Genomic DNA, 25,227 nt, shown 5'->3' with positions numbered 1-25,227 from the left:
CTCCCTTCAGCACTCCCCTGCACACTGACCCCACTTGCCTTCTCTTTCTTTCCAGTCTGCACACAGCACAGGTTGAAATGTCAAAGGCTTCCTAACATTGGCATGTGCTACTTCTTCATTCATGGGCTGCAACTCCATTCACTCATATGTACACGAGTGGGCTTTCACATGTATTCATGACCACTTTTACCCTGCCATGTAGGCAGCCATACTGTTTTCAGGCTTCTGCATGCTGATTATGTTCTTGTTTCCATAACCCACCGAACGCTGACATGGATTACAGGATCTTTAACATGCGCATTTGATCTTCTGCTTGCGTATACAAACGAAGGAGGTTCAGGCACAAGCAGGTCTGCACATATGTTGACCTGGGAGATTTGGAAAAAATCTCCACCCTTTACCCACCAGGCACTGTTACCAAGATTCAAACCCGGGACCCTCAGATTGAAAGTCCAATGTTTTAACCATTCAACTATTGTGTCCGTCAGCATGTACAATTTCAGCACCAGAACAATTCAGAATGCTGTTTAATTAGCAAAGCAGACGCTGTATTTGGGTCCTTGTAAAATTTTCAGTGAATGATAGTTTTTTCAGCTTCTCCCAATATAGTTCTTGGAACATGTGCAATCATTTTCCTCTCATACTAATTTAACACTTCATATATGATGTGGAATAACTCTGAAACCATTTTTCGTCTGAAAATAGAACCTTCGAAGCAAGGGAAAAACGATTACAGTCGCAGTCACAGGTTGAAAAGTTCCAAGACTGGAGGAAAACATGGCCTGGGATAAGGGGTCACAAAAATGACAATGGAGTGCACAGCCACAACACACACACACACAAACATGCACGCATACACACACACACACAGACACTCCCACAAAGACAGTTCTACAATGAAACAGATTCCTGTCCAGGAGTGCACATACCTTCTGCCAGTCCTCTTCAAGTGACGGTTTGTCCTCAGGCAAATGATCAGCATCATACTTGTCACTTTTTGCAACTGCCAGCACACAGAAGAAAGAACAAGAAGAATGAACAATGCCTGTTACAGGGAAAAAGCCTGAAGCAAATTTCACACCGTGACACATCACCTGTCAGAGAAAAGAATGAACACCTGTGATCAGACAAAAGGGCTATAACCTCACATCACCTATGTGTCACCTGTACTCAATTGTCTATCACAATGAGTGTGTGCCAGTTGCTTCATACAGAAATTAGATTTAATTCTTAAAGGTGATAACTGACTGTAACTTTAATTGGCTAAAGGCTCACACACACACACACACTGAGGACAGCGTTCTAAGTGACATGTAAGCACAAGTGTGCTGCTGCTCACCTGGTACTTGAAGGAAACTGGAGAAAGAGAGTGAGAATTCACATACCACTGTCTACTATGAAGTGAGCAAACACAGCATTTTATATGTGTGTTGTGTGTATTTGAGATGAGGCAGGGGAGATTGACATAAATCACATCACCCACTGACTGACATGAATCACACCACCCACCTTTCCACCAGCCCTTCCTGGGCACACTGTCAGTCTCTTCCCCAACATTGGCAGCCTCATTGTTTCTCACCAACTGGTCAATGAAGCCCGTGTCAATGTTGGGCCGGGGACGACCCAGCATGCTGGCGGTCTTGGCCAGCTTTTTGGAGAAGGAGAACTGGCTGAGCTGGGGAGCACTGGTCACTGACTGCTGTCCCTTGCCTGGCCTGGCCTCCCCCACCTTCAGACCGGGAGGGGGCTTCACGTCCAAAGACAGGAGGCTGGGCACCATTGCTGACTTTGCTCTCAGCTTTCCCCCACACGGGGTGTCTGCTGTGGTCATGCCATCAAAGGTGATGCAGGCCTTGTCCTTACTGCTACAGGGCTGCTCTGCAGAACTGCTGCTGGATTCCTGGGGGCTCAGGGAGGATGGGGGTGTGTGAAGGGGGGTGAGGCCTGCAGTGCCCTGCTGGGCTGAGCTGTTGGGGGAAGTTTTGTCCTTCCTTCTGAACACACAGGTTGGTTTCTGTGCCTGGGGAGATGCTGCTGTTCGCTGGCGCTCCCAGTTCTTCTTGGCACTGCCTTTACCGCCACGTTTTTTGGATGTGCTGACCTGCCACGTGTCTTCCTCGCTGTCTTCCAGATCATTCAGCCCAGTGTCAGTCTTTCTTGAGGAGTCTTCCACATTTCTTTTCTTGCTCACAATCTCTGTGTCGTCCTCCAAATCAGAGGCAACTTTCTTTTTCCCTCTGTTATGAACATCACTGCCTGTTTTCTCATGCCCACTGGATAAAAAAGATTCAGTGAGTGACTTGGGAAGAACTGCCTCTTTCTTCTTTGTTAAACTTGGTAAGTTACACTTGGAACCAAGCATGGCCAAAGCTGCATATCGATTGGAGGAGACTTTGATAGGTTTCAGAGGCAGGAGAGGCATGAAGGCCTCTGGTGATGGGGCAGCAGCAGCAGGAGTGGGGCTGGAAGAGGGGGTGCTTTTCAACACTCCTCCAGGTGGCAAGCTTCCTTCGCTAACTGGGACTGCTGCTTCCTCAAATGTTGACAGAGAGGAGGTTGTAGAAGTCAGTGCCAACGAAAGTAATGATTTGGGAATATTTCCAGCATCTGCAACATTCACAGTCACTGAATCTTGTAAATATTGTGTACATATGTATGTATGACTAAACCACATGATAGTGGTTCCATATTGAATACTAACACAAAGGACAACATATGAAAACTTTTGTGTTTCAAAAGACAAAGATATATATATATATATTTTTTTTTTTAATACAAAATACTTATGATAAGGCACAAGATCAGCACACACAAAAAGAGTTCACAAGGACATGTTAAAAAAAAATCTATTAAATTTTCAACAATTAGTCTGAATTTCTTGTCAAGGTTCAGAAAATGACGGAGGCACTGTATTTTCAGTCCTATTGAGTGATGTACCATAAAGATCTCAAAGCAAAATATCCACCTTCCTTTATCAAGCATCAGCTTTTCAAAAAATCATATTACAAATCTTCAGTAAGTTTGCAAATAAATTCAGTCAAACAATAAAAGTGTTTGAAATAATCTTCAAAATAAAGGCAATACTGTTACCCATTACAATGTTTTTCTTACACAAAGTGATTTTCTGGCAGACGGTTCAGAATGATAATTTTCTCTATGTTTTGCACAGAATTTTTGAAGTAGCCAGATAAAAGCAGACAAATAATACATTTTCAATTTTAGCTGTCTTCTGGTATGTATAAAAAGCATTCAAGACTGAACTTAAAATCATAAAAAGATTTTTCAAATCCCCTGGGGTAAAGTCTAAATGGAATTCATTCATAAACAGTCACCCATCAACATCAAATTGAACTTTTCTCCAAGGAAAGAAAAATCTTAGATGCACTAAGTTCAGCTAATGTACTGAAATTTACCTGATGCGTGTCCTTTGCTTGTTGTTGGAGACGCACTTTCTAATGACCCTCTACAAGATGACGACATGGTGGTGGTGCCTGTGGTGGCAAAGCTTGGAATGGGAGTATGGCCAACTATGTGAGAGGACACATTGCAGCTGCTCTGGACACCACTCACTATCACACTGTGACTCTCCACTGCCTTGAAAGCAGAAGGCTGAGACACCTTCAACGTGTGTGAGGTACCGACGAATTTCTTCCCTACCACCTCTCCTTTGCTTTGTGAAGAGGTGGTCATCGTTGCTGCACTGGAAGTGGGAGGTGACAGGTAGAAAGCATGAGAGAAAACTGATGATGGGCAAGGGGTCCCAGCAGCCCCCTCAAACTTAAACCCAGCCCCTCCCTTGTTCCCATTCCCAGCAGTCGTCTTGAGATCAAAGCCAGCCCCTCCCTTGTTCCCATTCCCAGCAGTCGTCTTGAGATCAAAGCCAGCCCCTCCCTTGTTCCCATTCCCAGCAGTCATCTTGAGATCAAAGCCAGCCTCTCCCTTGTTCCCATTCCCAGCAGTCATCTTGAGATCAAAGCCAGCCCCTCCCTTGTTCCCATTCCCAGCAGTCATCTTGAGATCAAAGCCAGCCCCTCCCTTGTTCCCATTCCCAGCAGTCATCTTGAGATCAAAGCCAGCCTCTCCCTTGTTCCCATTCCCAGCAGTCGTCTTGAGATCAAAGCCAGCCCCTCCCTTGTTCCCATTCCCAGCAGTCATCTTGAGATCAAAGCCAGCCCCTCCCTTGTTCCCATTCCCAGCAGTCGTCTTGAGATCAAAGCCAGCCCCTCCCTTGTCCACACCAGAGTTCACTTCAAATTTGGTCAGGCTGGTTTCATCAGGTTTTCCAATCCTCAGTGTTGGTGGGGGGGTCACTGTGGCTGGAACAGGCGGTGATGGTGTCAAGGAGCGTCGCAGTGAAGGTGATGAAGAAGTGCTTGCCCCAGACTGTCCAAAGGGTGGCCGGGTGGTGATGGGCTGGAAGACTGGTAAGTGAGATGGACTGACCGAGTGGTGATCCACTGGAGAGGTCAGCTGTTTGCAGAATCTGCTGAACACAGGCTGGCTGGACTGAAACACTGTCCTGAAGCTGCGTGTGCTTGGCTTGGCCAGAGGAGGAGGCAGAGGAAGGAAGGACGGTTTTTCTCGCTGTAAGCCGGAGTCACGAGGGCCGCTGTGAGGGACTGCTGAAGCCAAGGACAGCTGAGGAGCTGGTAGAAGAGCACTTGGATGCTGCAAGCTGCTGGTCTTTGAGTTCACCTGCATGGCTGATGAACTGGGGGGCTGAAAAGGAATGCAAGGAGTGTTTGGCTGCTGCATGCTGGACACACTTATGTTTGGCTGAGGAGCAAGGGATGGAGCATTGGGGTGCTGAAAGCTGAAACTCCTGGTTTGTGTCTGCAGGATGAAAGGAATGGGTGGCTGAAAAAGAGCAACAGGGGCCTCTGCCTGCTGCACACTGGACATGCTGCTGTTTATCAGAGGGAGACACGGGGAGAAGGCAGGCTGACCAGGAAAAAACAGAACATTGGGGTGCAATGTTTCCAAGGTGACCTGAATGGTTCTCTGCTGCTGTTCCAAATCCAGAACCCTCTGGCCCAACATTTCAGCCTCGTCCAGCAGAACCTGGTACTGCTTCAGTCTACTCTGCAGTTCCTGAGACAAGGCAACATCTCCCGGATTGGCAATGCTCTGCTGGTTCAGGGCCCACAGTGTCTGCTGCATGGCGGCCGACCTCTCCAGCAGTCGTGTCTGCTGCTGCATGGCTGCCTTCTGCTGCGCCAGCACCACCTCTCTCTTCTGCCTCAGGTCACCTGGACTCTCCACAGTGTAGGGGTGGAGGGGTGGAGACCCGTTTCTTGGTGCGGCCACACCTCCTCTCTGCTCTTGGACATACCCCTCTTCCTCTCTCTGGGCTTTGTTCCTCATCTGTGACAGAACATGATGGTAGGTGTTACTGTTCTACCTCACTTTCTACATTCCCATTACCTCACACCCACTGCCACCCCACCCCCCACCCCCCAACACACACAAGTGATGGATGATAACAAATGACAATAATTAATGATAAAGATGAAAAAATACACACACCGCATATTTCACCAATTCATTTCATCAAACACACAAAAAAGGTGTACTATATATTTCTCCATTTTTCCATCTTTTGCTTCATATCAACATGTATATGTTTTGTCTTTCATCCTTTTAATTTAGAGTTATTCATGCATGTGAAACTTAGTGTGAAAGCGCTTGATTCGTTTCTTCACAACATTTAGCACTATATTAATACATTTATCATTATCATCATTCTTTATTTCACAAAACAAAACAAGCAAAAGAGAAGGTTTGTGTTTTACCTGGTCAGTTCCAGATGGTCTCTGACATATGCCTGCTCCCACTGTTGACGGGCTGATTGTGCTGTACACTGTTGGAGGCTCTACTGATGGGAACGTGTCCATGTTGGTACTGTGTGGGAGAGGAGGCACTGCATTCAACTGCGCCAGGATCAGTTGGGTCTGCTCTCTGGACGTTTTCTGTGGCGAACATGAGGGCAAAATGTTTTCCATATCATTTTACTCCCCTTGGGTTTTTGTTGTTGTTTGTTTTTTTTGTGGTTTTTTTAACCGCACTGTATTGCAACAGTGTTTGTCACAACACATTTTTCTGTGTGAAATTCAGGCTATTCTACCCACCAGAGAAGAGCACATCACCACAGTGCAGTGCAGCACCACCCCCCCCCCCATTTTTTTTTTCTGTCTGCAGGTATTTTTTTGTTTTACTGTTAGAGAGAATTTTCTGCAGAATCTTGCCATTTTGTTGCCATGGATTCTTTTATGTGTGCTAAGTGCAAGCAAACAAACCAAAGTGACATGGTAGCCAGACAGTACATATGGAAATAACAGCCCAGGTGTATGGTTCAAATCATACAAAGGCTTTGACATTACATACCCTTTTCAATACACCTTACACGGTAGTCTGGAACTTCTTTGCCTGACCAGACAGAAAACGTATCACTGTGTCAAGCTTGCATTTTATATATATATATATATATATATATATATATATATAAAAGCTCAAAGCAACCAAAAAGGGTTCCAGGGAAATTCTGTAATGTATGGGGTAAAAGTCAGTACTCTGACAAGGGAAAACCTGGAAAACGACACACATGGCACCAGACTGGCAGCAATCTCACCCAGGAGACAGGAACCTGATCCCAGTGACATGAATGAAATGCAGATAACAGCTGAGCAACTTTTTAAAAAGACTCTCTGCTCACATACAAGCCAAGACAAGCCATTCAATCCCTCAGCATGTCCCTGAAAAACACATGCTCCAACCCATGAATATAGAAACGCATACACACATACACATACCACACACATACTAAACACATGCACTACACACCTTTAACCACTCAGCATCCTTGGCTTTCTCAGGAAACAGCTCCTTCAGTTTCTCTGTCACACTGCTCATCACGACGTCTGGATCCGTGGCCTTCTGGGTGGACACGCCACCCCTTTCATCCACCCTTCCCCTCTTCTCTATACCAACAGCAGCTACAGCGGCATCCCTGCTGTCACCAGCATCTCCCTTCTCTCCTGTGCCCACAGTGACCAGTCCTGTACTGTCCCCATGGTCCCCACCGTCTTCAGCCACTGCTTGGTCTTTTCCTGCTTCTGCTGTCATTTCCATGCTCCTGCTCTTCTTTTCACTGCCATCCGTGTTCCCTGCGACCGTGTCCAGCAGTGGTGATGAGAGTGGCAGCAAGATATCAACAGCATCCTGTCTGTCTGATCCTGCTGCAGGAGGGGTTGCTGTGGGTGGTGTGGGGGGTGGACAAGGGACCTGTAGGTCTGCTGGGCTGGAGGCTGTAGTCTGCATGTCACAGGGTGAATGCAGGGCTGGTAACCTGACATGTGTATTTTCTTCATCTTCTGCATCCGTGCATGTTTCACTCTCTTCAGACAGCTCACCAGGTTCACTGTGGATAGCAGAAATCATCAGTCTGAAGAACAATCCGGACATCATCAACCACTGCTGTGACTGTGTGGCATGGGTGCGCTAATCTTGTCAACAAATGGAATGTGTACAGAATACTCTAAGTCTCAAAAACATTCTTAACTCTTCTATTAGAATGCATGGTACTTCCCTAATTAAAGCTTTTAAATTTTAAAAGTAGCTAAGTCTCCAAATTTCAATATAGAGACTCATGATGATTTGAACTTCATTATGCATTTTGTCAGGATCATATCTCTTTTAAAAAATCTGCATCAAGATCAAAAACTGCTCAATCAAGAAAAGAAAAAAATCTTATATCAGGACTGAATACACTGATACCATTATGCACTATTAAGTTAAAGTAGCTAATTCCTGAAACGTCCAAAATATGAAGTAAACAGACAACACCCACTTTCTAGTAAAAGACTACTTTAACCATGCTATACACAATGTGAATTACACAAAAACGAGATAGTGAATTTCTACCTACCATTTCTTATCATCAGTTTCCAGCTGACCCAAGTCTGCAGGTGTTGTGTCTCTTGTGGGTGATGTGGGCTGATCATCATCTGTGTCTGATTCTACGGCAAACATGTCTATTTCCTTAACACTTGTCTGTTTCTCTGCTCCTACGTTTAACTCGTTATTGCATGTCTTGTCATCCTGCACATCTCTGACTTTCTCAAACACTGCTGTGCTGTTTGACTTGCTGTTGTCAGTCTTGTCACTGAGAACATTTTCAACTTTCTCAGAAAGCACTGTCCTCTCTTCCACTCCAAAGGCACCGTTATTATTCTGAACAATTTCACCTTGTACATTTCCAAATTCCTTTTCTTTCAATCCAAAAGCATTGCCACTGGTCTCAATTGTTTTAACTAGTACATTTCCAACTTTCTCTCTTTCTGCTCCAAAGGCACCATGATCATTCTGAATAGTTTTACCTTGTACACCTCCCACTTTTTCTTTTGATCCAAAGGCACTGTCATTATTCTGAAGAGTTGTAGTTTGTACATTTCCAATTTCCCTTTCTTCCAATCCAAAGAAACTGTCATTGGTCTCAATCATGTCAGATTGTGCATTTCCAACTTTCTCTCTTCCTGCTCCAAAGGCGCTGTCATTATTCTGAAAGACATTGTCATTCTGATAAGTTTTAGCTTGTACATAGCCAGCTTTCTCTCTTTCTGCTCCAAAGGCATCAAGATTAATCTGATTGGTTTTAGTTTGCATGATTCCAACTTCTTTCGATCCTAATGCGTTGTCATTACTCTGAACAACTGTAGTTTGTACATTTCCAACTATCTCTTTTTCTGCTCCAAAAGCACTGTCATTCTGATTCCTTATTGCTTGTACACTCTCAACCTTTTCAATCACAGAGGTCTTCTCTTTAGCTCCAAATGCACTGCCATTATTCTGATTAGTTTCAAGCTGAGTATCACTCACAACTTTTATTATTTCATCATCTTTATCGTTCAGTGAGACGGCACCCAATGCCTGAATGACATTCTCAAGTTCCTTGTGACCAGATCTATACAAGTTCGTTTTGTGGTCACAGGTGTAAGTTCTCTTCACATCAATATTACTCAACTCCTTTTCTTCTTTCTGCTGACTCAGACCAGTACTGTCAACACTAGCCTTGGATGCAGCAGAACTGTCAGTGGGACTTCCATAGCCATCACTGGATCTTTGCGAAGAATTGCTCCCCAGCACCTTTGAGCCCCTGGCTGGATGGTCACAGAGTGTTTTTTCTTCAGACAAAACATCCAGGCTGGACTCAGAAACTGAGGTGAAGATACTGGAGCTGTCCTTACTTTCACCGCTAGTCATTTCACTGAGTGAATCTTGGCATCAACAAACACATCCAAGGATTTTTCAGACACTTTCTCTGCTCTATCATCAATATACTCTTGGTGATCAGAGATTTGTTTCGGGTCTGCTGCTGACTCCGAATGATCACCACCTTCCCGTTCTAATGCAGTTTCTTTGAGATATGACGTTCCAGCAATGTATGTGTCAACTGGCTGTTTGTCATTTACAGATTCTCCCGTTATAGATGCAGATTCCTTTCTGAAAGGATTTTTGCTCTGTTGATTGCTACTTGCAGAGGTGGGACTTGACGTTTTTCCTTTGGTAATCAGGTCCTCTGAAGATGTGGGAACATCTTCAGACCTAAGGCAAGATAAAATGGGTGAGACAGTCAAAGTTGTCAATTCTAGAGATAAGGACTTCATGTTTGTAGCTGACACCAATGATGATACACTGGATACGGGACTGGCCCTCTTGCTTGAAACATTCTGATGTGGACTGGATGTTTCAACATGATGGTCTGGTGAAACGTTGGTGCAAGAAGCTGAAGATCCTGCAAGTTTTTTCTCCAATACAGGCTGGGCTGGTGAAGTGTTGTCCTTTTCTTTCAATGAAAGATCCTGAATTTGATTTACAACCTCAGGATCCAATGAAGAAATACATTCCCCCTCCATTGGCAAGCTGGTCTGAGCAGTGTTACCAACAGCTGTGGTTGACACCTGCACCAATGAGCCCTGGTTTGTAAGAACAGTCACATTACTACCGGGGGTGGTAGACTCTGTGCACAGGATGGAGCCCTCTGCAGATGTCATGGCTGAGGACACAGCAGGGCCTGCACTGGTGACCAAACTTCCTGGGGAAGATATGACACCACTGTCTTGGACACTGCTGCTTACAGCAAGCTTCACAGAGGAAACCAGAGCACTTTCTGTGGACAACACAGCTTGTGTACAGCCATGACCAGCTGATGTCCCTTGTTTAGCGTCCGCCATCGACACAACGGGTGCACTGCTGGTTCCTGACTCAAGTCTGCTCTCTGTCAGGATCACAACTTTGGAAACGGAAGCTGCAGCACTAACTGCTGGCATGAGCACAGGATTCCCCTCCTTTCCTGCCAACAAGCCAGGTCTGTCAGGCTGTGAGGGAAGTAAAGCTGAGTGGTCAATTGTACAAGCACTAGGTGTTTCTTCTACATCTAGCTTTTTCTTCTTACAGCTGGACCCATACACAGAGGAGGATGCACTGGTACTGGAGCCCACAGATGTGCAGGACACAGAGGGGAAGGGGGAAGAACATGAGATCAGGGGGGCTGAGGTGGAGGCTGTGCAGGGAGCTGCAAATGGAAGAGTGCTTCCCCCCATCTGAAAACAATCAAGCTGACCAACGTAAATAAATACATGGTCCGGCGATTTTGTGTAACTTTGATGATCCACTTAAAAAACAAACACAAACATGAACATGACTTCATATAGACACATCCACATTCAGATGCACTGATGTGCATATGCTCAAGTAATCATACATGATGCCACAGCATTCAGTTAACATACCATCTCAAATACTTTTCTTCTCAAATTTCTGCCGCATGTGTCATGATAATTTTCTATGTTACACACAAACATTCTCATCCAGTATAAAAATGAACACACAAGAAACAAGGATCAAATATCAATTAAATGACATCAAGTAACTGCTCACAACTTACAATTACTCACTGAAGGAGCTGATTTCACCTACTGGAGCCCTCCATTATTTCAAATGCCTCACAGACATGCTTTATATTATGAACATTTTCAATGCAATGTGAAAGACAGAATACAACTGATCAAGAAGTAGAATCACAATACATTTATAAATATAACTTACAATTTCAGAACCTAAACAAGAACAACACTGCTTTAACAAACTGGAAAATGTAAATGAACACCTGTTCTCAGTCAACATGCACCAGCTAAACATCATAGTTTCAGTTTTCCCATTTCAAGGTGGTGTCAAAGCATCCAGACAGATCCACATACACTACATCACTTCTGTTGTCAAAAAAAAAGGAAAAGAAAAAAAAAAGAACAGAAAAAAAGAGCACACACCTGACCTTTGCATATATGCAATGTGCTTGTCTGGTCTGAGAGAACCCTGGGTTTGCATAAAACATTCATATACAATAAAATGAAATAACTATAAGAAAGCCCTCAGACACATTAACATTTTGTGTGAAGGAAACCAAACACCTCATACAACTTACAGCATTTGCAGGTGTGATCACTTCACCATTCTGAAATGTGATGGTAAAGCTGGGCACCTCCAGAAGTTCTCTGCCACTCTTGAGAATACGCAGGCACTGGTCTCGCTGCAACTGTTCAAATGAAACACAAATTAACAACAAATCTCATGGCTACTCCCTCCACTTCAAACATACCCAATTCCCTCCTGTGCTTTTTGTTGCTGTTTTTTTACCCCATCACTTAGGTCACATAAAAGCAATGTGGAATTTGTTTTAACTTCTATTGTCCTCTTATACTCGTAATTACGTTTATGCACAGGTTATTGACTCTATGCAGCTGTGAACATTTACCAGTTCTGTAATGGTCTTTATATTTAGTTTTAATCATTACCATAATCTAAATAGCATTAAACATGCGCTCTGACAAGGAAACTCAAGTGGTCACAGCTGAGATTACACCTTGGAAAATCAAAACAAAATCACAGATAAATCATAAAATATCTGAAAAGCAAAGAGACCACTACTAAAGCTGAATGCTGATAATCAGAAGTGCTGCAGGCTATGATAACTTACCACATAAATGAAATCTGCATATTGCAGGAAGGATATGTGGCAAAAACTGAAGTATTACATTCAAGTTTATAAAAGAACTAGTTACACCTCAGAGATGATATAAGCTTATAGTTGGGCCAACAGCAATGTGAGAGCTGTATGATCAACGGTTTCTTCTCTGCAATGGGAATTCTTTTACAGATTAATCTTTTGTAAAGGACTGTGACTCTAAAACTAGGTGGCAAGACTGCAATGACTCTTAGTGCTGCAGCCTTGTGGGCAAGTTGGCCTTTGGGAATAATCCCAATACCAGTTATCCGAAAGCCCTCTTGGCCAAGAGAGCAGGAATGTAACTTGGGCAAGACACTCTCCACTATGATCAAATTCTAGCCCAGATAGTCGGGATAGCAGATGCCTCCACTGCTGTTCTGATGATCATAGACATGCCTGACTATCATACACAAGAAACAAAACAAAAAACCCCACCTCTTTAACGCATTCACAATAAGCAAACAACATGACAAAAACTGAAGAAGTTTGCACGAGAACTAGTTCTATTTCTTTCAGACATACACACACACTTGCACAAGATGCACACACACACACACACACACACACACACATATATATATATATAAAACCACAAACACACAAGCATACAATCCTATGAAAATTCAACAGATGCTGGCCAACTCAAGAAATCAGTGGCTGCTATAAAGAACATTTAAGAGGTATCTATTCTTTGTACTTTGGCAAGATGTTCACACAGATCCCTGTCTTCACATGACTTGACAGAGATAAATTTAAAGAAAAATGGGGACACATAATGCGGAACGTTTCAATATAAACAATAAGCTTTTCATGAAATGCCATATTATGACCTTGACCTTGGATCAAACTTCAATGCAAAGAGGGTTAATATGGATTTTTTATGCTATGTTTAATGAACAGAGACAGCGTAGCAGAGTCAGGCACTGGACTTCTGATCCAATGTTTTACCAGCACTCAGGGTTCAAGGCCCTGTTTTGGCATGGTGTCATGTCCTTAGGAAAGGCACATTTCTGCAATGTTCCGCACTCAACCCTGGTGTGAAAGGATACCTGACTTCCGTCAAAATGGCAGAAGGAAAGGACTGGGCCCCAGCCTTCCTTTGCCAAGTCCTAGACACTGTGGATATAAATTCACTGCCCTGATGGTTGTAAAGGGGTATGTGATCCGTAACATTTTATTAATGTTTGATGAATATTGGAAAAAAAAAGTTAGCTCTACTGTGTTTGTAATCTTTCAAGAGGATTCGTGCTCTCCCCATGGCCAACGACATCACAAAATGTCAGTTTGGGGAATAATGTGAATAGAATAAATATTCAAAATACACAGCATACAAGCGGAAGCATCACATACACACAACAGTCCACATGGCATGTAACATATCTCAGAAACAATTGACAATGTAAAAAATGATAAAAAGAAGAAGACATAGAATACATTATCAATTATTTACACCAGTGGTTACATTAAAAACGCTTTTGATGCAGATATCATATCTCAATCTTAAACAATGCAGAGACATTCCTAGTTTACATACTAAATGATCTTTATGCTAAAAAAAATCTTGTAAGTTAAGCTATATTTTATCATGACTTTTATTTAGACCGTTTTGCAAATAATATTGGGTCATTAGGTTTCCTCTGACATTGAAGATAGAACTGTCAAATCAACAGTGTGGAATATAAGGTTAGACCACTCAGCAAATACATGTGGTTACATTTTACTGAGAAAGGTCAAATACTGCCAAAGATACAAACAGCATACTCATATGGCTACATCAAACTGTCTTTGCTGAAAAAGAAGGTGATACACTGACAGATACATAAAGCATATGTATGCATGACTACACCATGCAAATTACACTAAAAAAAAAGGTGACACACTGACACAGATACATATCAAAATGCACATGAAACTACACTACATTAGTTTTATTGAAAAAAAAGATATTCTGATATAGATACAAACATAAACATGCTACTACATCATACTCATTACACTGAAAAACATGATAGAATGACAGATACATATAATGTACATGTGCAGGGCTTCTTACAGTTGGTTTGCTTAGAGAGTCCACGACTCCCATTCAGGTATTTTAGGGAGTCCTCATGAGGTTCTAGGGAATCCGATCAGTCGCAGGTCAAGAAACCCTTCTTTTATCCAAACACCACACACTGCCTTACAATCAGTTCACATGCACACACTCACTCACAAACACTCTCTCCATCAGAGAGAGAGAAATACACATGCACATGCACAGAGAAAGATAGAGAGATACACAAGCACACACACACAAGAGATACATATGCACACACAAGAGAGAGAGATATACACATGCACAGACAGACACACACACCACTCACCCCCTGGCCCCCCTCACACACACACACACACACGCACACAGTGAGAGAGAGAGAGAGAGGAGTGAACCACTGAAAATGAAAAGCCGTACAAGGACGATTTTTGAAAGATTGTCTATCCTGTCACAAACGCATTTATTTCCTTGGAGTTGCAGGATGACATGACTGCGAATTTCACATAAGTTCTACACTTCATTCCATGTGCACCTTTGTCGTTCTGCAGCCATTTTAATTCTTTACTCCCATGAATGTTGATAAATGGGGCTTTTCATTTTCGGCCTTCCGTCCCCTTTTGAAGCTGGTTGATCGATCTCGGCTGATTCAGAATCACCCTTTTAGTCTTGTTTGCATTTTGGAGCGTCAAGTCAGCGGAGGCATTCTGATTTCAAACAGTATCACTGAATATTTGACAAGCTTCATGAGCGTACCAGAAATGGTTAACAGTTTTTTTGTTAAGGGAGATAAGACAAAAGTAATGAACTTTGCAGCAGTCACCGATTTCCTGAAGATAAGATGCCGACCGAAAACTAGTGAAACAAGAAGAAGCAAGCGCTGTTTTCTGACCGTGCTTGTTCCCGTTTCGATTGACACTGATTTTATAGTGTGTCCCGTGGACTCCCTAGCCAAAACTGTAGTGCATCCTCTCTCATTTTAGAGAGTCAGGGACACACATATGTGCGTTAACAGAAGCCCTGATGTGACATCACACTACTTTTCTTTTAAGCTCGAAGACTGACAGATACATGGCAATATTATATACTTACTTGACTAAAACATACACAAAGCAGGACTCAATATAACAGGTACTGAATGTCCAAACAGATAGGGTGTGCCAATCTTCCCCTAGCCATGCACACATTAATAAATATAAGTGCATTTCATGGACAGGTAATAAAGACAGGAAGTGTGAAAAAAAAAAGGAAATTAAAGAAGGGGACACAGAGAGTGCACTCAAAAGAGCAATGCATTGGAAAATCTCAATAGTTAATTAGAGACAATTGTAAAACATCAAAAGGGACCAAATGATGTATGTGCGTGCGTATGTGTGTGCGCGTGCGTGCACGCGCGCGTGTATGTGTGTGCGCGCGCGCATGTTTGACTCCCTGCCTGCCTTCCTGTTGTGTGTAGGTTGTAATAAAGATTATCATTTGAAAAACTGCTGATAGCAGGAACGTAGCATTGTGATATATACTTTTTATATTATTATATTCAACAGTTTGGAAGATACGGAAAAATGTGTCACCAGTGAAAGGGTGAAGCAAGCCAAAGGTTTGTGTTCCACAGAACATTAGAAAGTAATATACTACAAGCTTTTTCTTCTACCAGCAGTACAATCTTTGAAATGGAAAGGTATGCACAAAACTACTGAAGGTACACTGCCACCTACACCAGCACACACAATTTACTTACCTTTTTCAGTCAATATTTTGTTCAGTCCTGCAAATGGCACCACACAAGGTAATACATATTCTTCATAACAATTTTCATTTTACAAACAGAGAAATATTAATTTCTAAAAAAACAACAACAAAAAAACCCCCAAAAGACAGCTTACTTCAATTTGTCTGATCTGACGCATCAGATGCTGAAGCTGGTCTTGTACTGCAGACATTGTTCTACTGGCAGGACAAGGAATTCTGCAACATTCACACAGTAAAGGACAGAAAAATCAGATCATATTAACATCTTTTGTGTCACATGCAAAACTGCCTGGCAAATACTAGCCACAAAAAAATAGGAAGGGCATGGCTGAGGGAACTAAAGAGGAAAAAAGGGCAGAGATGAAACACGTTGAAGCTCTACACAGGGATCTGCTGAACGATTCTGGGAATGAGTGCTAGAAGAGCATTCTAATGTTTTACATCTGATCCCACATACCTACCGTGTAAAAATTGACTACAGCTCATCTGCATGCACTGACATATTGGTCAAATCAGAGAAGAGTTAAACAGGTCCCTTATTTGCCACATATATTATCCACTATCTGTGAGGCAAAATACATTCTTACTCAATGGAGCTGTGAAAATGTCAAAATGGGTTGGGTTTTTTTTCAAGATACTTACACTGGCTGAAAATTGGATCTCCACCAGAAGATGTTCAACTCCAATTGGAAACGCTCCCGTTGAAGTTCATTCAGACATAGCTGAGCTCGAAGTCTACAGACTTCAGCCTGCATTAAGCAAAATAAAATATAAATAAAAATTAATTGATGCCTGTTTCATTCAAAACCTTTATAATTTATTTATCATTCTTGCTTATTGCCAACCTGACCATAAAGTGCCATCCCATGACTGAAAATGCTGTCAATGTCAATTCGACAGAATTGCAAGAAAAGAAAAAACATAGAAAAAAATTAGGCACAAATACAATAATATTCATGCAAAAAAACCTAGGCTATGAGTGACTTTGATCATTCCATCAATTTTTCAACAGAGGACTTTAAAGTAGTAACCTGAACAAAAATACAATTATAAATAATACAAAAAATATTCTAACAGGCATAAAAAGCAAAAAAATGCAGCATCCAACTCACACATCAAAGGCGCAAAAAAGGATACAACACAATTAGATAAACAGAATGTCCAATCAGTCCAGAAAAAGACAAAAAATATCCAAGGCTTTCTAGATAAATATAGGTGAATGTACTCACAAGGCAGAAAATAACAAACTGACAGAACAGGAAAAGGCCAGAAACAAAGAGAGGGACAGAAAAGAGGAAATTTCTGGTCCATAGGTTCCAGGTGGAGATAATAATACTGAAAGAGCCCACTTTTCTCTATGAGGGGGCTTATGAAACCTTTAAAACCCAAACGTGGAACTGTTACAGGATATTAAGCATGACCTGTCAGAAAAAAGCCTGAAGAGGTTTCTAAACAGTCATCAAACAGATTACTTGGTTATGTTACAATGCATGTCTAAACCCACATACAAGCATCAATGAAGCACTCTATGTATTTAAAAAAAAAAAAAAAGAAAAAAAAGAAGAAGAAAAGATACACCAACAAAGCATACTCGGTGTCCTACAGGATGCATTAAAATTTGAGAAGTTGCAGAAAAAACAGGCAATAACAAAACACTGTCAAAACTTAGCATAGCTGCCGGTAGTGCTGTCAAGTTCAGCATCGTCTGTGCACATGAAAGCACAGCAGGTCAAAGGCTACAATCTACTGTCAAACTGGAAAGCTACAGGGCTATTCAGGACAAGTCAATGTTCACCTATTATCAACAGAACCACAATTTTTAACAGTGGAATGCATGCATTATGGGCATCCACGGGTGAGTGGAAGCTGAAACTCCATTATACATTGCAACCATGTCACACCTATCGTTATCTTTTCCCCAAAAATCATCATCAGATTACTGCACTCTCACCTGAAGATCAATCACTTTGCGATTTGATGGAGTGTGGTCAAACACTTTCTTCTTCTCTCCATGGACAGAACTGAAACAAGAACACGATAAATCAAACCTGCATTGTGCTATTAAAAAGTCATAATATTCACCTCACAAAATAATTGACTGGTTAATTTCATGTCTATAAATCAATACTTTTTGCTACAGAATAGACACACAACAGGTTTTTCACTTGTGATGTAATTACATATACACCGTTATCAATGTGACTACTTTGTACTGTTATCAAACTTGGTAACTGTATAATGCCTACATTCTGATAATACATTTTTGACTCACTTGTGTAAACAAAGTGAGTCTATGTTTTAACCCGGTGTTCGGTTGTCTGTGTGTGTGTGTGTGTGTGTCTGTGTGCCTGTGTGTCCATGGTAAACTTTAACATTGACATTTTCTCTGCAAATACTTTGTCAGTTGACACCAAATTTGACATAAAAGTAGGAAAAATTCAGTTCTTTCCAGTCATCTTGATTAAAACAATATTGCACCTCTGGGATGGGCACAAAAAAATAAAAAAAGAAGCCTAATTATATGCAAACTGCATTTACTGTTATATTTTTTGTATTCTCTAAACTTGGCACTTTGACCTCTTATTCTGACACAACAACAAGAGGAGTCATTATTATCATTTTTTGTTCAAACAAGAACTTCTTTTGCTAAGCATGAAATTTTTATTTATTTTGCAAACGTTTTGGTGCAGATAAAAAAAGGGAAATTACTCTGTAATTAATGCTAGAGGACTTAATTTATCACAAGTGAATCTTGAAGGCCTTGCCTCTCTTGTTTCTGTTGTTTTTATAGGTTGTTTTTTTTTTGTGTGTGTTTTTCCTCTTGAATTAGACTTGTATTTTTGTTCATATTTGAAATGACAAAAAAGAAAAAAAATAACTGGTCATAATCATATGAACACTGATTTCGTGTAATTACTGCTCGCAATGTTTGTTGAGATCCTAGCCTGTCCTTTTCACATCTGCCCACTGCTATTGCTATCAATGTCAACATCCCAACCAGCCAGTATGTTTATCCTTTATGCCATCATTGTCAATCATTAACTGACATCGCTGGGATTCAGCTGGGTTTACTTAACAGATAAGCATAAGTTCGATTGTCCAACAGAAAACAGAGTTTACATTAGTGCTCATTCAACCAAAAACCATCAAAGAAAGCATACAATATTAATGAACTAATCACAATTACATTAGTGCATGCCAATACACAACATCATGAAAACGCACACACAACAAATGTAACTGTAACCGGGTTGGCTGCAATCTTCGTTGGGCCAGCTTAGCAGACGACTTTTGTGACTCACCGAAGGTTACAAAGGAAGTTTGTAAATCGGTCACAAGTTATCTCCCTTTACAGGGAACTGTATGAGTTTTCATCAATTTGTTAAATTATAAACACTTCTTTTTAGATGAGATTATAGTTTTTATGTTATTGGACTTCAGAAAGATCATACTTCTCAACTGTAATGATATCATTTGGCCAGGTAGCCTATAACTCTTTAAAACTAATATTAATGTATTAATGTGAATGAATTTTGGCGCGATCTTCGAAATCCACTCAGTTCAAACACACAAAATAGCTTTGTTTTCTATAAATCGATATGACTGCCGTGGAATTTAGATTGTGCATTAAAATGTAAATGATTAAGCTTTCTTCTCGTGTACTGCTTTCCGTGTACACCTAAGTTATAGGCATGCGATAGTAGGAAATGTCCGACAGCATCGGCCCCACAAAACTATCTCTTCTTCAAGCCATTGGAATTCGTCAGTGCTGATTTGAGCAAATTACATGTTTACAATACCTAGACATTTTTTTAGCATGTCTTGCAGATGCTTGCATTTTTGTTATCAATCTGATTCATATCATACATGTATAGTTGTGTTGTAGTTGGTTTAAACAAAGTATTTCATTGTCGATCACAAGTACCAAAAACACCGCCAAGCAGTGCCGACATGGGAGCTGTCCATTGAGTTTTCTCTTGAATTTTGACATAAAAATCTTTACTCTAGAACCAGATTCTATAGATGATTTTTATGTAGTTGGAAATTCAGGATTTTCAGTTACTTAACTGTTGCAATTATATTACATATCACGACGTTTTAATTGTTGTAATGTACAAAAATGATACATGAACTCGTTAAAAGCTCGTTCATTCAGCGACTCTTTTTGTTTACAGTTTTTAACTACATTATTTTTTAAGAAAATGGTTTAGCTTAAGAAATGCTCGTCTCTTGCAGTTTTGTGTGATATATAATATGTCTATGTTAGTTCCCCGAGCCGAAAGTCAGAAGCCGCTAAATTTGGTCAAACACACACAAGCTTGGCCCCTCAAGGCTCGTGGAGGGCCGGTTTCGTGAGTCGCTTCGCGGTGCTGGCTTTGCGGTTTGGCGGAACTGAAAATAAGGAGTGAGCGAGTACCAGACAAACAGAGAACTCTCCTGGTCTGGAAGAATGAAAGAATAAAAGAAGAAAACCAGCACACTGCCTTCCCGAGTCTACCTTGCCTGACTGCAGCTCTCTTCTGCTAACACCTTCTACCTGTCTTCACCTTCTCTACCACCACCTTACCACCCCATCACATAACAAAACTCAATCATTTCATGGGGAAAGAAGTAAGTGCTTGAGCAAAGAACGCATGAAATGAAAAATAAGCTGCAGAAAGATGCAATCAAAGCATTCATCATCAACTAACCTTTCAGTCTGTACAGACTTGTCTCGCTTGTCCTTCACCTTGCTAGTGAAAGACAGTGGTGCATCACTTTTCTCCATCATCAACTTCATCACATTCAGTGGTGCTTTATCCCATTTCTCTGCACAATTCTCACCCATCTCCATGTGAGGACGTTGAATTTCCACAAAACTATCTGCCAAATTCTTTTCTTCTTTTTTCACAGCATCCATCATTTTTTCCGTACCCAGTTTCTCCGAGTCCCCTCCACAAGGGCTGACCTTGGATGTATCGGTGTTCAGTTTCCATGTTGACCAGCCTTTAGACTGGGTGCCAGGCTTGGGGCCATCCAGGCTGGTGGGAGAGGGGTGGGAGATGGGGGTTGAGGTCAGACAGGCGGTCAGGGTTTTGGGGGCTGCACTTGAGACGCTGGATCCACCACTTTGAGACATAGTCGCAGGAACAAAAGTGCTTAGGGTGGGTGATGTCTGGGAAGTCGGGGCACTTGTGATGTTGTTGTGTGCACTCACATTTTGTAAGGGTGAGGGAAATAACGGGTTTCCAACTGATTCTGTTAGGAAGATCAAGCATAGCTGCCATTAGTGACTGATGGACAAGATGCTGAGACAGACTGATGGAGGGATGTAAGGATGAACAAAAGGATCATATCAAAATGTAGTCATTCAGGAATTCAGCTCTCTTGTAATGCACTGGTTGGCATGACACTTATGTTCCTGAATGCATTTCCCCACACACATTTACCTCTGCATGTTTGTTTACACACACACGTGTACGTGTGTGTGAGCATACACGTGCATGCATTTATGATTAAACTTTTTTGTGGGTGTTCATTTTCAAAATCATCAATAAAACGTAATCTGCTTCATTTTACTTTACTATGGATTTTGATGTTTTTTTTTCCGTATACAAGCCTACAAGACCGATAAAACATATACTACATCCATGCCAAGTATGGTTCCTCTACAACTTAAGTGTGAATGTGAAAAACAACACACACACACACCTACACACACACAAAATCAATATTATATTACAAAGTCTAAAAATAAATGGAACTAAACATGGAATACCTGTACGTATATTTTGACCACCATCAGCATCAAATGACCCTGAACTGGACTCAAACTTAGGTATGAACGCTTCCACTGACGGGTTCAGCAACTTGTCACTCGGAGAATCTCTTGCTGGTGGTGTGATGTCTAGTATCTTCTTGACTCGTCCGTAGGGAGAGAGATGTAGCATGGTATCCGGTGATTGTTTGATCTGCCTTCTAGAGTGATTTCTGCCACACAAACTAAACATATATTTTATTAGTCGAGGTAAATACTGCTTGTGATCTTAAAAATGTACAAGAACAGTAATGATCAACAGAACAGAAAAAGGTACATGCCCATATATATTCTGTGTGTACACGTGCATGCCTGCATCCATCATTCCATGTGTACATTTAAGCTTGAAATTGAAAAAGCAATTTTTCTCATTGTTTAAAAACATTCCCAATTCATTGTTTAAAAACATTCCCGACTTACACATCATCATGTAGGAAATGAGTCAGAAAACCAAAGATGGTTATTGGGGGCCAGTCTTAGTGACAAACAGTGAAGATCTCATGCTTTCACTATACTGGCATACTTTGACATAGCTCTCACGACACAAAGGTGGTGACAAGGAGAGGAAAGGGTCAGATACCGAGAGGGTGGGCTGGAGATAGACAGGAAAGGAAGTAGTCTGTCATGAGACTGACATGCATAAACTGCATCCTAGGCTGTGTTGCAGGAACTGTCTTAGTAATGTTAAGTTTGCTTTCCATAAAGAATGTTCCCATGTCTATGGATGGAATAAGTGTGCTAAGATTCCTCATGCAGCCCACCCCTGGACACAAGTGACTGAAGCTGAGGATGGGGGTGGGAAGGTAGAGACAGGAGGGGGAAGGGTCTGCTTTGAGATAACAGAGGGGCAAGTGTACACATTTCAGTCACATACTGAAACACCTGGAAATGGCTGATCACAAACATGCCAATGTTGACTTACATTATTGATCTCTGCAAGCTCAGTCACATCCATTCCACTTTCAATTTTACACTTGACCAAATCATAACCAGAGCAATGTCACTATCTTATAAAATTCTAGAACAAAACGGAACTAAGCAGAGTAATAAATTCCACATCCTTTGAAAGCAACAGAAAAGGCAAAATCACTATTAAATGAGCCATGATTTTCAGATAGGCTCAAATCAGTGATAACCATCCACAACATTACCGACAGAAAATGCTGACTGTGAGTGAATAGTGACTGAACTTTATAAAAAAATTTTTTTTTAAAGAAACAACAAAAATCAAAAGATATAGTACTCACCTTTAACAGAAACTCAAGGTAAAAGACAATTACAAAACAGCCATGTGTTTCGACTTTAGGGTCTTCTACCAGCTAAACAATTTATACTATGATTGACACATGAAACAGATCACAGGGTCACAAAGCATCGGTGTATGGAAACATTTTGTGCTGGACCTTAGGCAAGGACAAAGCATGTTTGTATCCAGAGCATTATCATCAGTATGAGTGCTACACTTTCTGACTAACCATATAAAAGCACAGACAACAGCTTTCTACTCAGGGGTCTAAATTATATACCTGGTGATTACAAATTAGACACAAACTTACTGCTGTGCTGTATTTTTCTCTTCTTTTTTATAATTTTTTTTATTTATTATTTTTTAAATCTATTACTAACAGGGATCATTTTTATGCTGCTGAATTGAAGAAGGGTGTGCTAGCAAGTTGGGGTTTTTTGGGTGGTTTTTTTTTTTTTTTTGCACAGTCCTGATTCCGTCTTCTCTCTGTGCATGTTGGACCAAACCTCAAAGGTTATGGTCAGCACTGATCCATTCAATCAGCCATGTCAATGTACATTTCTGTTCTATTAATTATCTCTTGTAGTTGTACATAATGAAAAGAAGAAATGGGTGGTCTTTTTCTTACTTGAAAGATGTGTCATCCAAAGTCTGACAGACTGGACCATCATTGTTTCTGCTGTGCCAGCTAACTTACTGGTACTTAGCTCAGAAACTTTTTAACTGGTCAAGGAACAAGAGGCTAAAAAGTCCATCTTTTAGACAGTTGACAATACAATAATGTTGTGTAGCAAACAACTTAACCAACATTACAAATTAGTGTTTCAGAAACATTCTTTCAGAAAAAAAAAGTTTCTGAAATACATTATTCATTTGTAGAGTAACTTGTAGGATTTTCCCGAAGTTGGGATCAGTTCACTTTGAACTTACACAGCTCTAAATGTTTTGAAAATAAAAATAAAAGGACAGACTTTCAAAAAAGAAAAAAAAAAAGAAAAGAAAAGAAAAAAAAGCTTGATCACCCAACCACCCTTTTATATGTAGAAAGAAAAGCATCATAAAACTGTAAGACAAAAACCAAAATACCTTAAATTTTCCCCATTCAGTCCACTGCTCATGATGGAAAAGTTGCTGATTCTAGCAGGGCTGACTGCCAAGCTTTGCTCAGCACAGCTGGCAACATAAGTACTGACAACAGCCGTTCTGTTTTGTGAAGGAGGATTATTTCCATAATGATGGAGAGGGTATGCTAAGTCTGTTAAGGATAAAGAAGACTTTTTGCAAGCTGCAGATGGATCTGGTTCTTTGATGACAGGAAGGGACCCTCTTTGCTTATATTCAAATAAAGAGTAGACTCCTTGGTCACCAGGAAAGAAAAACTGTTTTATTCCTGCTCCAGACTGTGAGGTTGACGAACCTTCTCCAACAGAATATTTATGGTCAAAGTGTTTTGTTTCCTTTTCGACAGGGATAAATTGTCTTTGCTCTGTTCCATGCTGGGCTTTTGAATGAACATCTTCATTGGGGCTATTCTCTGTAATTTTAAATGATGTCTGGGACATCTTACAGTTGATGAGAGGGGAGTCTGTTTCATGTCCACAGTGTGACATGACATTAATGTCTAGGGCATTTCTTTTATTGCATGGTGACTGAGACACCATCATGTAAGTAGGTGACATCTGAAATGAAGATGGACTTTGACTTCCCGAATGAGATATTGGGACGTGAGAGGGAGGGGTATTTGCTCTACAACCAGACAACTCAGACATCCTCATGGGAAGGGCAGGACCTTGCGGCTTAAGGGAGACAAACTCTTTTTGTGCCTCACTGACTACTGACCCTGGATTGGAGGGGGAGACTTCCAGCTTGACCCCATTCATTGCTGCCTTCACCACAGCTTCTCTCAGGTTGAAGTCAACACTGGGCTGGTTCACTACTGGGCCTCCTACCTCCATATGCTCCACATGGTCAGGGACAAAAAGGGATCGCTTGCGGCTGTATGGTGGGGATGCATCTTGACTTCCAGAGGGAAAGGGGACGAAGCTGAACTGAACGTGGTCCTGGTTGGGAGTGGGGTAGTTTTGAGGAATACTGTTGGGTGGAATGCAGGGTAACGAAGAATCGAATGGCAGCGAGTTATACATTGGCTGGTGCAACATAGTGTGCCCTTGCATCTGGGACGAAGCATGCGCAGGGAGGTTCTGGGGCAGTAATGGAAGAAAGCCCCCATTAACTCCAGCCCAGGATGGGGGAGGGTGGACACTGTGGGGAAAGGGGGGGTTCAGCTGGAAAGGGGGCAGTCCTCCCTGGCTGGCTGAGGGGTGGTTGGACATCCTCTCCAT

General features: G+C 41.5%; 1 protein-coding gene across 1 annotated transcript; it reads right to left on the bottom strand.

Moving 5' to 3' along the window:
• Positions 1-6: 6 nt before the first annotated feature.
• Positions 7-25,227, bottom strand: LOC143286660 (uncharacterized). The gene is made up of 15 exons (XM_076594298.1): positions 24,725-25,227; positions 20,534-20,938; positions 17,794-17,863; positions 16,485-16,591; positions 15,977-16,058; positions 11,480-11,590; positions 9,876-10,598; positions 7,925-8,229; positions 6,841-7,417; positions 5,793-5,969; positions 3,414-5,364; positions 1,510-2,607; positions 930-1,003; positions 735-765; positions 7-56 (listed from the first exon to the last, which is right to left on the bottom strand). The coding sequence occupies exons 1-15, from the start codon at positions 25,225-25,227 to the stop codon at positions 7-9; spliced, it is 6,264 nt and encodes a 2,087-aa protein (XP_076450413.1).

This window comes from Babylonia areolata, chromosome 10 (genome assembly GCF_041734735.1).
Source record: "Babylonia areolata isolate BAREFJ2019XMU chromosome 10, ASM4173473v1, whole genome shotgun sequence".
In the NCBI taxonomy this organism is placed as follows: domain Eukaryota; kingdom Metazoa; phylum Mollusca; class Gastropoda; order Neogastropoda; family Buccinidae; genus Babylonia; species Babylonia areolata.
The sequence above is the reverse complement of the archived record's forward strand: the minus strand, read 5'-3'. Positions and strand labels throughout refer to the sequence as shown.